Source organism: Aquarana catesbeiana, linkage group LG09 (assembly GCF_042186555.1).
Source record: "Aquarana catesbeiana isolate 2022-GZ linkage group LG09, ASM4218655v1, whole genome shotgun sequence".
Taxonomy (NCBI): Eukaryota; Metazoa; Chordata; class Amphibia; order Anura; family Ranidae; genus Aquarana; species Aquarana catesbeiana.
Genome location: NC_133332.1, coordinates 51,318,136 through 51,330,246, shown reverse-complemented (window position 1 = coordinate 51,330,246; position 12,111 = coordinate 51,318,136). Strand labels below are relative to the sequence as shown.

Genomic DNA, 12,111 nt, shown 5'->3' with positions numbered 1-12,111 from the left:
CCACCACCTTGTGACATCATCGATCCAGTATGCCCTCGGTCGATGATGTCACAAGGGGGCAGTGCCACCCAATGACGTCACTGGGTGGCCTCGCCCCCTTAGTTTTTTAAGAGCTTTCAGATGGCAGGAGCCTTTGTCTACACCAGAGGTTTTGTTTTTTCCCCAGGTTGGGGGTGGAGGTGGGTGTCGTGATTGACCACCTCGATGAAGTCATGTGTGCTGTGACGCAACGTGTCGGAAGGAGTCAGGTGACAGCAGTTTTGGTCACGGTCGGGACCGGAGGATCTGTATGTTGATGCGCTCAGGAGACTTACCCATGCTGATTACTGTAGAGTATATGTGAGTTACTATTTTTAATAAATTCTTCTTTTGATAAAATATTACACCATGAGTATTATTTCTATTTTATTACATCCTGACACTGCTGACCGGAGGAAAGGAGAACACACAGTGAGCCACACTGAGGAATCACCTGTTTCTAAACGCTGTTAGACCTATATGCTCTAAACGTGCAGTGAGTGGCTAGAGTGCACAGTGTGGATTGCAGTTGGTGTATGGGAGTGTGACCACATCACACAAGAAGTCTAATCTATATGCACTTTATCAACACTGGAATTTAGTTCACTTATGTATGGACACTTGGTTTTCGTATATTAAGCTCTAAAATGGACTGTATTCTAATATTCTATTGATGAACTTTAATGACTATTATATGAATTTGGTACATTTATTTTTGCTTATTTGCACAATTATTTGCAACACTGGTGGGTTGGATACACCACCCAGTAGGGTTATTAAAGAATGTATGTTTTTATGTAATTTATTTATGCAATTGCTTATTTGCACAGTAGTCAGCACTTTTGTAGCTCCGGATATTTGGATTCACTACCCAGAGGAGAAAATCCACTTATTATTTTGTATGACTTAAAATATTTTTTAAGGTTTTACACATTCACTCAGAGACAGTTCACATAAGTATTGGTTGTATGCTATTAAATTAATTCATGGAAAATTTACACATAAGGACACATTTTTTTTTAGATTTATTGAATATAATATACAGTACACAAGTATCATTTTTAAGGATTGGCGATCTAGTGGAATATATCATTGGATACAATTACAAGCTCATTTATTACTATTTAACAACAGGCATTACAAGTAAAGTTCAACATCAGATTTGTTACAATTGTGACTGACGATGGATCTACACCGGGGGGGACATTATTTTTTATTTTTTTAAAAAGGAGTTTTCAAAAACTTGTGCTGTGTTTTTATTTACTTTCTACACTTTTTTCTAAATGAGTAGGGGTACTTCAGATCGTACCCCATATTTATTCACATGGGGCGGGCAGACCTTTGTTAAAGGGGGCTTCCAGATTCCGATAAGACCCCCACCCACAGACCCCCACAGCCACCAGCCAGGGTGGTGGGGAAGAGGCCCTTGTCCCCATCAACCCCCCCCATTTTTGAGGGCATGGGGCCTAGTATGGTTCAGGAGGTGGGGGGGGGCTCACTCATTCCCCCTTTCCTGACCTGCAAGGCTAATGCTCAGATAAGGATCTAGTATGGATTTTGGGGGGACCCCATGCTGTTTTTTTCATTTATTTCACATTGCCGGCATTCTTTTGTTCACATTCAGCTGTCAGTCATCGGTTGTTAGGGATGCAGCGGCCGACTTCCCTGCCTGCTCCTTAACAACAAGCTATTCTTCACACAGAATTCAAATTGGTCTAAAAAATTGGAATTTGTTAAAAAATAAAGAAACCAAACAAAACTAAACAAATTTGGTGAAGATTTTCAGAACAGCAGAGGCACTAAGTTGGCAGCTAAAATGGGGAATTTAGGTGCTCACTGGATTTCTGGCAGAGTCAGCAGGTTTTCAATGTTCAATCTGTTGGCTGGTGGTATATCCTGGACAAACTGGAGCTTCAGGACTGCAATGCAGGTCAAGGACCAGGCTGCGCTGTCTCTTAGATGTGTCCATATCACAAGGCTTATTGAACTGGATCACAATTATTGCAGGTAAGGCAAATGTACTGCGTGTATTTCATGTGTCTTTAGTAGCTTGCATTGAGCTCAGTATTCAATTATTTTAATTAAACTGGCCCTAAAGGCTAGGTGTTACATTGTCTTTACCACACTTTCCATGATGTCACCAGCGTAGCAAAGGATGAGTGTAGAAGCGGAAGGGTTCAGGTGGGGGTGGTCAAGAAACAAAGAAATGAGACTAGAGTAAAAAGCTAGCAGTTTTCAACACTCTGTCTTGGCGAAATGAAGCTCCTTCTGTTCACCTGCATATTTCCTTTACTCTTCAGCTGCCTTGTCCTACAAAAAGGTAGGAAATGATACAACTTTCACTATAAAGAATGTATATTAGGATTATTGGTTCAGGTTGGGTACTGATATATTCTGTAAGGGCACCAGGGCACAAGGGCACAGGGGCATAGATACTTAAACAGGAGAGATAATTAATCCTTTGGTGATTCCTTTATTTTCCATATTGAATGACATTTCACAATTGTTTAGGGCAGGGTTCCTCAACCAGGGTGACGTGGTTCTTCCAGAGGTGGCTAAGGGTTCATTAAGAACTGAGCAATTTCTACCTCTTGGATAGGTAACCACTGACACCAATGCTCTTTTTGGCTATATGTAAAAGGAGCATTCCCTCTATAATCACCAATTTTAGGCAGTCTTTCTCCTGCTGACCACCACGTTAAGGAACCCTTCTCCACTGATCACCACACTATGGAAAGAACACTGCAATTTTCACTCTCTGCATTTCTTTTCTTGCCATCATTAATACTTGTTTTCTTCCATTATTTCTACTGAAAATTATTTTGTTATATAGAGCCTCCTTGGGTGTTTCAATATGTCACATTCTTTGTGTGTTCATGGCAATAACATGATAATATTAAAGAGGTTGTAAACCTCTGAACAAAAAAAAAAAAAAAAAACCTGCAAGACAAAGGCATAATGAGCTAGTATGCATTGCATACTAGCTCATTATGAAATACTTACCTTAGAACGATGCCCTGAATCTGCACCGGCTGACATCTTTCAGCAGAGTTACTTCCCCATGTGCGTGGGAGCCGCCAGTACCAGCGGGCTGTTTCTTCAGTGCGCATGTGCCAATGAATATCTCCTAAGCTGTGTACGTTTAGGAGATATTTACAGTACCTACAAGTAAGCCTTATTACAGGCTTACCTGTAGCTACAAGTGGTGTAACAGAGTTTTCAAACAGTTTAATTATCAGTAGGAGTTTCCTGCAACCTAAAAAATATTTCAAGCGTTCTTTGTTAAAAAAGGTTGGAAAGGCTGGTATAGGGGGTACCTTAAATTTAATATATTACAGCTTACCAGTCCTTAGATATGGTTGTTGCATTTGTTTTTCTTTTTTCACTTTATTTTCAGCTAGGGATCCTGTGAATAAAACACTCGTCCCTGTGTGGCTACAATTTTTCCTCCATTATATCTATGGAGGCAGCCATGGTTGTCGCTTATACCAGGAGTAAAAAATTGTTTTGATATCTGTTAAGTTCACTGGAAGTGACAAGGAATTGGCATTTCTGGCAAGTTCAACAGGTATTTTCTCTACTTAAAACTGTTCTTAGAAAACCAATGCAGCTATCACATCTAAGGATTGATAAGCTGTAATATATTATTTAAAAAAAATATATAATACTGCAACACTACATCTAAGGATTGGAATGCGTTAATATATTAAGATACACTATATTGTAAAAAGTATTGAGACACCTGCCTTTACATGCCTGAACTTTAATCGCATTCCAGTCTTAGTCCGTAGGGTTCAATATTGAGTTGGCCCACCCTTTGCAGCTAGAACAGCTTCAACTCTTCTGGGAAGGCCGTCCACAAGGTTTAGGAGTGTGTCTATGGGAATGTTTGACCATTCTTCCAGAAGAGCATTTGTGAGTTCAGGCACTGATGTTGGACAAGAAGGCACTCATCCATGTCTTTTTGAACCAGGTTGGAAAATGCACAACGACCAATGGCACAAAGTGATGGTAGCATCTTCTCTTTCAATATAGAGCAGTACATCTGTGAATTTATGATACTATGCAACTTATGCAGCCCCACAGAAGGACACTGCCATCACCATGTTTGCCTGTAGGAACCATACATTTTTCTTTGTACTCCTCACCTTTGCGACACCATACAGTTTTGAAGCCATCAGTTCCAAAAATATTTATTGTGATCTCATCATTCCAGAGTCCCAGTAGTCTTTTTTTTTCAGCATGGGCCCTGGCAAATTCTAGGCGGGCTATTTGTGAATGGGCTTTAGGAGAGGCTTCTTTCATGGACGACATCCATGCATGCCATTCCTCTGCAGTTTACGCTGTATTGTGTCACGGGAAACAATCACCCCTTTTCATTTACAATCATCCCAGTTTGGCTTTCTACTTCTTTAGCTAACTGCATTGAACTTGCATGGTGATGTTCTTCAACCCTTCTCATCAGAAGACGCTCCTGTCGAGGTGTTACTTTCTGTGGATGGCCTGGACGTCTCTATAAAATGATTGCAGTTCTATATTTGTTACATTTTTGTATTACTTTTGTTACAGTATTCTCTCTGATCAGGGCCGGTGCTACCACTAGGCAAACTAGCCAGCCGCCTAGGGCGCACTCCTGCCTAGGGCACCAGCCACTGGTGTTCCTACACTCTTCTCTCTGCAGCAAGCAACTAAGTCTCAGCATTAGCAGGCAGCCGCCGTTCCGTTCGCATATATTGTCAGAGGCGCAGCGTGTGTGGAGGACTGTGTCCCGACTCCTGAATGAATGGAAGCAAGCAAACATTCATTGATGGGCGCTAGTAGGCTGCATTTGATGGGCGTTGGTGAGGCTGCATTTGGTGGGCGCTGGTGGGGCTGCATTTGATGGGTGCTTGTTAGGCTGCACTTGATGGGCGCTAGTGAGGCTGCATTAATAGGTGCTGGTAGGCTGCATTTGATGAGCGTTGGTGAGGCTGCATTTGATGGGCGCTGGTGAGGCTGCATTTATGGGTGCTGGTGAGGCTGCATTTGATGGGTGCTTGTTAGGCTGCATTTGATGGGCGCTGGTGAGGGTGCATTTGATGGGCGCTGGTAGGCTTCATTGAGGGGTGATGGTAGGCTGCATTTGATGGGTGCTGGTGGGCTGCAATTGACAGGCACTTCATTAGAAAGGTGGGGTATACATGGGCAGGGCAAAGGGGATGGAGTCAGGGGTGGAGCCAAGGGGGGGTGGCAAAATGAGGTTTCGCCTAGGGTGTCAAAATTCCTTGCACCAGCCCTGTCTCTGATAAGTAAAGCTTTGCTGATCTTCTTGTAGCCTTCACCTTATTTGTGTAAAGAAATTATTTTCTTTCTTAGGCCTTGTGACATTTCTCTTTCATGTGGTGCCATTGCTGACACCATGAAATGTGAAGGGATTTTTCTTTGCTAAGTAATGCCCTTTTATAATCAACTGTCTGCTGGACACCTGTTTAATGAATAATTACACTCACCTGTAGTTGAATTCTTGTTAATTAGGACTTTGTTGTTTAAAATGTAGCTTTGCTCCTAAGGCCCCATACACACTATTAGATTTTCTGCAGATTTGTGTCTTCAGATTTACCAAAACCATATAATATTAGGTCAAACCTTAATGCCGCGTACACACGATCGGAATTTCCGACAACAAATGTTCGATGGGAGCTTGTTGTCGGAAATTCAGACCGTGTGTAGGCTCCATCGGACACTTTTTGTCGGAGTTTCCGACAACAAAAAATTGAGCGCTGGTTCTCAAATTTTCTGACAACAAAATCTGTTGTCGGAAATTCTGATCGTGTGTACACAATTCCGACGCACAAAATTACACGCATGCTCGGAATCAAGCAGAAGAGCCGCACTGGCTATTGAACTTCATTTTTCTCAGCTCGTCGTACGTGTTGTACGTCACCACGTTCTTGACGTTCGAAATTTCCGACAACATTTGTGTGACCGTGTATATGCAAGACAAGTTTGAGCCAACATCCGTCGGAAATAAATCCAGGATTTTGTTGTCGAAATGTCCGATCGTGTATACGCAGCTTTAGAGTTTCAATTTGTATGCAAACAGGCCCTTGCACTACATGGTTTTGGTAAATCTGAAGACAAAAATCTGCTTAAAATCTAATCTAGTGTGTATGGGAGCTTTTGACTTTCATTGGGGTGTAGTCATTTTTGCAACATGGTCTTGAATAAATTTGTTAGGAAAAATACTATTTTTGTGTGTGCAAATTAACAAATCTTGGTTACAATTCATGGCTCACATTTGTGGGAGTATTTTGTAGTATAGTGTCCCATAGAAAATATTGATTCTAAAAAGAAAGTAAAGGTTTTCTGACAAATCTGTTGGTACTCATTTATGGTGAGCACTATATAGAGTATATATATATATATATATATATATATATATATATATATATATATATATATATGTATATTACCAGTCAGTATCCCTGATCACTGACACACACACTGGTGACAGTCTGTAAAAAAAAAATAGTAAAAAAAGACAAATTGATGTAATCTCTTAATTTTCCTAAAAATTGTTACAAAAAATTACAACTTAAAAAAAAACTCACCATGCCACTTACTAAATACCTTGGACTGTCTTCTTTCCAAATATGGGTCATTTAAGGGGTATTTGTACTGTCCTAGCATTTTAGTACCACAAGAAATTAGATAATCCATCAGTACATCAGGACTGATCAATTTTCAAATATACTGTATATACCATAGTTTGTGGACTCTATAGCTTTCACCAGACTAAATAATATACACTGATTTTGGTTATTTATACCAAAGAAATGTAGCAAATTACATTTTTGGCTAAATTTATCTAGAAAGATTATTTAATTGCAAAACTTTATAACAGAAAGGACAACATTTTTTATTTAAAAATTTTCAGCATTTTTTCATTTATAGAACAAAAAAAAACCTCAGTTATTATTACATACCACCAAAAGAAAGCTCAATTGGTGTGCAAAAAATGATAAATATGTTAAACTGGGTACAGTGTTGCATGACCGAGCAATTGGCAGTTACATTAACTAAATAGCAAAAAATGGCCTGGTCATGGAGGGGGTAAAACCTTCTGGGGGTCAAGTGGTAAAGTGCTGTTGTGCTCAGACTATAGTCATGAATTAAATGAATTACTTTAACAAGCATTAAAAGGACTTTAAAATAAGCTATCCCAACCTCTGTAGCTAATTGTACTGTGAAGTAATTAATTATCAAAGATATTCAAAATTCACAACAAAGGTTCCAAAGCCGAGTTTTCAGTTTCTAACAGCTCATAAACACCTGCTGAATGTTTATATTAGAGAGCATGGGAGTGGTGGAACAGTTTAGCATAAGAAAACTGGGCTAACACCCCTCAGGCCACCAAAATGCTGAGTTTTTAGTACATGATTGTAAAATTAAGAGTGCATTTCTGACAGTTCAACAGGATTTTTTCTGTACTTTAACCACTTGTGTTACTTAAACTGACAATTGCGCGGTCATGCAACCCTGTACCCAAATTCAATTTTTGTAATTATTTTCTCAAAAAAAGAGCTTTCTTTTGATGGTATTTGATCACCTCTGCGTTTTTTATTTTTTGCTCTATAAACAAAAAAAGACTGACAATTTTGAAAAAAAAACAAAAACAATATTTTATACTTTCTGAAAAACGTAGATGATACTACGCCACGGAATCCACATACACAGTATGAGATTAAAAGAGATAGGATAATATTAGTAATATGAATGGGCAGAAAAAATGGGCAGAAAAAATGCCCTGATGCTCCAAAGGAGAGAATTGCTGCCTCTACAAATTATTACCACTTAAGTGGAGCACAAGGTGAATTGAAAAAGAGTAGATGTGGCGCTATTTCTCCTTTTACCTAATTGTGAAATTGGAGTGTTGCACCCCCTGCCTGTTGGTCACAAAGTGTATTTGGAGAAAATATTTATAGGCATAAAACTTCAAAACAGATATATCCAACTGCCTTGTTGTAACCTCTGGTGCAATGAACCACTAATGTGTTACATCCCCTGGAGTGAAAAAATATAAAAAAATATATAAAAAAATATATATAAAGGTGTCACATCCTCTGCCTGTTAATTACAGAGTGTATTGCAAAAATGAGTGCTAAACCTCAGACAGGTGTAACTAACTGCTGTGCTACACCCTCTGGTATAATGTAACCACCTGGTGTGTTACACCCTCTGGGGTATGCAAATCAAAACCTGATCTATATCGTGAACTAAAGTTATAGAGAAATAAAAGTACTCTATTACCTGTGTGTGCAAAGTGATCAATGTGATTGGCCCTCTGTATCAAAACACAGAGGTAAATGTGCAAATGTATATTCACAAAAGATCAAGAAAAATAAAATAAAAAGGGGGAAATACATATATGAAAAAGGTGTAAATAAACGTGCAACCCAAAAAACAAAGCAAATACAAAAACCAAACCAAATGATAAAGTTCTTTCAAACACTAGATCAATAATTGGGCTCCAGAGGACGTCTTGGATGATGAAACGCGTAGAACGTCATTGCGTCACTTCTGGTCTGAACGGCGATTGTTGTTTACACAGCGCCGGCTCTGGTTTCGCTATTGTTTTTAACTGTTTAAAATGTGAGTATATCTCTCAATTTTTTATAAAATAAAGCCATTCTTAAGCAATATTACGCTATGGGCATTCCTCTTTCCCTCATATGATACCCCGGGTGAAAGCCAACAAATACGCTTCTCAGATTGCCCAGCAAGATTACAGAGAGCTGCACAGTGACTTATACTGTGAAGGCATAACACCTCTGTGGGGTTAATGTCATCTGGTGAGTGCAATCACATTATCAACACAGCTAACATCACCTCTGTCACTTTGAAAAGAAAACCAGCACCAATTTTTGATGAAGCACTGGACACTGTTTTTTGAGCACAAGTCACTTTATTCATTGAATGGACTAATTGCCATTGATTTGAAGCACTGACACTGTGCACAAGTACTTTATTTATTGTATGGATTAATTGGTATTGATCTAGTGTTTGAAAGAACTTTATCATTTGGTTTGGTTTTTGTATTTGCTTTGTTTTTGGGTTTGCATGTTTATTTACACCTTTTTCATATATGTATTTCCCCCTTTTTATTTTATTTTTCTTGATCTTTTGTGAATATACATTTGCACATTTACCTCTGTGTTTTGATACAGAGGGTCAATCACATTGATCACTTTGCACACACAGGTAATAGAGTACTTTTATTTCTCTATAACTTTAGTTCACGGTATAGATCAGGTTTTGGTTTGCATACCCCAGAGGGTGTAACACACCAGGTGGTTACATTACACCAGAGAGTGTAGCACGGCAGTTAGTTAGACCTTTTCTGAGGTTTAGCACCCATTTTTGCAATACATTCTGTAATTAACAGGCAGAGGATGTGACACCTTTTTATATAAATTTTTTGTTATATATTTATTTTATATTTTTGCACTCCAGGGGATGTAACACATTAGTGGTTCATTGCACCAGAGGTTACAACAAGGCAGTTGGACATATCTGTTTTGAAGTTTTGTGCCTATATACATTTCCTCCAAATACACTTTGTGACCAACAGGCAGGGGGTGCAACACTCCAATTTCACAATTAGATAAAAGGAGAAATAGCACCACTTCTACTCTTTCTCAATTCATTTTTTACTTTCTGCTATAAAACATATCCAATAACATTAAAAAAAAAATCAAATTCCTTCATACGTTTAGGCCAATATACATTCTGCTACATTTTTGGTAAAATAAAAAAATACCAATAAGAGTATATTGATTGGTTTATGCGAACACAATAGCGTCTAAAAACTATTGTATATATTTATGGAATTTTTATTTATTTATTTTTTTATACTTGTAATGGCAGTGATAAGCGACTTATAGCGGGACTGTCTATTCCCCACAAGGGGGGGGGGTTTGGTGTTAGTTTGCCGCCCCCCCCACAATATTAAGCACCAGCCGCCACTGCTCTGCAGAAGACTGTTGTGGTGTTCACATCACTTCTCATCGGGGAACATTGCTAGGACTGGTGAGCGGTCACTTGCCCGCCCTCTATGTAATAAAAAGGAACACTGCATGCAGACAATGTCTTGTTCTTTAGCCTAAACCTGTAGTACTTTGTGCTACACTTACTCCCTGTCGAGCAATGACAGTGTTCATCCTGCTACAGGACAAAACAAGCACACTTTACATCACCCTGCTTGCTTGGACATACCAGCCTAACTCTCTTCACTCTGCTTATTGGGATATCTCCAGTATATCACCAAAGAGCTAGATGAAGACACAAGGCTTTCTTTTTCTTCTAAGGGACTACAACATATCCCCTACCACAAGGGATTAACACCTTTGGTGCCATAAAGGCCCTACTTTCACCTAGGACTCTATTTATTAAGTGAGGGGGTTTAAGACTTTAAAGGGGTTGTAAACCCTTGTGTTTTTCCACCTTAATGCATCCTATGGACGTAAACGCTGGACTCAGGAGCGCCCCCGCATGGGTACCCATGGAGAGCGCTTCTCCTAGGTGGTTTTCCGATGTGAGGAGGAGCTAATAGTGCCGCTGGGGGACCCCAGAAGAGGAGGATCGGGGCCACTCTGTGCAAAACGAACTGCACAGTGGAGGTAAGTATGACATGTTTGTTGTTTTATTTTTTAAAACACGAGAGTTTAGTAACCCTTTAAGGTTAAATTGGTTAAATTGGTTGCATTGAACCACATACAGTGTTATACCTTTTCTGGACCTGTGGTGTCAGGGGTATAGAAGGGAGTGGTCTGACACGAGCGGGTCATTCCCCTGCCCTTCACCTGCCTGGACCCACAGTGCCCAACTCAAGCAGATTCTGTTGATCTTGTGTAGGTACTCATTACTTATATATTTCAATCAATTATTCTTCCTTTTGCCTGTTTTTACTGCCATCAGAGTTATTTGTTATAGTAGTCATGGTGATAGGTGTCCTAAGCCACGTTATCCCCTTTTGGGCTATATAAAAGCCTCAGTGTTTATATCCCACATGAGCCTCATATCCCCAGACGACACTGCTTACAGAGCAACGGGTGCATTGGGAGTGGCCTCACACGAGACGTTATTCTCCAAGTCAGCCTGACCGCTTGGACCTGCTGGTTGTTTGTAACACATGCTGTGTAATCTCTTCAAAATTGTAAGTGGGATTTTATCATTTTATTAAAATTTTGGTGGAATACTATACTATGTGGATTTTCCTCTGTACTTTAACTTTCTCCATTGAGTCTATCTTGGCTTAGGAGATCGTGGAAACTTTGCATGCGAGATCGTGGTGTTTATGGCTGCTATGCAGCAAGGCATCTGATGGTCTCCTTGTGTGCTCACAGCAACTGGTAAGGAGCTCATTTAATGGCTTGTGGTAATTCCTGTTGCGAGCATCCTTTTTGTTTGGTGGTGCACGTTATCAACATTCCTTCATGGCAAAGAAAGAAGGACTATTAAAGTTTAGAAAATCTGAGCACCATTTTACACCTTATATATATATATTTTTTATAGTATGTAGCGGTACCCCCGTATGAACTGCTGGTAGTTGTAGTCCGTCTGTCGCCCTGCCGAGCCAGGCATGCTTTCCTCAGTCACTCTCAGACAGAAAACAGTCCACTTTATTTTTTTTGTGTGTTTTCTTGAGAGGATTTATTTTGGATGGGGATAGGGTAGTTATGAGATGCCCAGTTGACTGCATAAAATATTAGGGACTGGGGAACTATATACACCTCTTATATATACAACTTCCTCCAGCACAAACTTGACTTTTGATATCACTCTCCAGCACTTTACTTGACTTTTGAGCTCACTCTCTAGGTCTCTTTTGCTTTTAAAGGGGAACTCAACACTCCATTCTCCAATGCTCATGTCTCCCCCCTCTAACCCCTTGGATTTCCATGGGCTAGCTTTTAAAGGAGAACTTCACACTCCACTCCATTCTTAAAAGGCTGTGAGATGCCTTCACCAATTCAAACCACATTCTTTTTTAGAGCATACAACAGGGCCAGCTAGGAAAGGGGCGAGAAGAGCGATTGCCCAACCCCCTCCTGA

At 39.8% G+C, this 12,111-nt stretch overlaps 1 protein-coding gene across 1 annotated transcript in view; it reads left to right on the top strand.

Annotated features, from left to right (window-relative positions):
- The first annotated feature begins 2,251 nt into the window (after nucleotides 1-2,251).
- The window catches only part of LOC141107158 (uncharacterized), a 49,647-nt gene continuing 39,787 nt past the window's right edge, over nucleotides 2,252-12,111 (top strand). Inside the window, exon 1 of the mRNA XM_073597907.1 lies at nucleotides 2,252-2,338. Coding sequence (XP_073454008.1) covers nucleotides 2,275-2,338 — 64 coding nt within the window. The 5' untranslated portion in view covers nucleotides 2,252-2,274. The remainder of the gene's footprint in view (nucleotides 2,339-12,111) is intronic.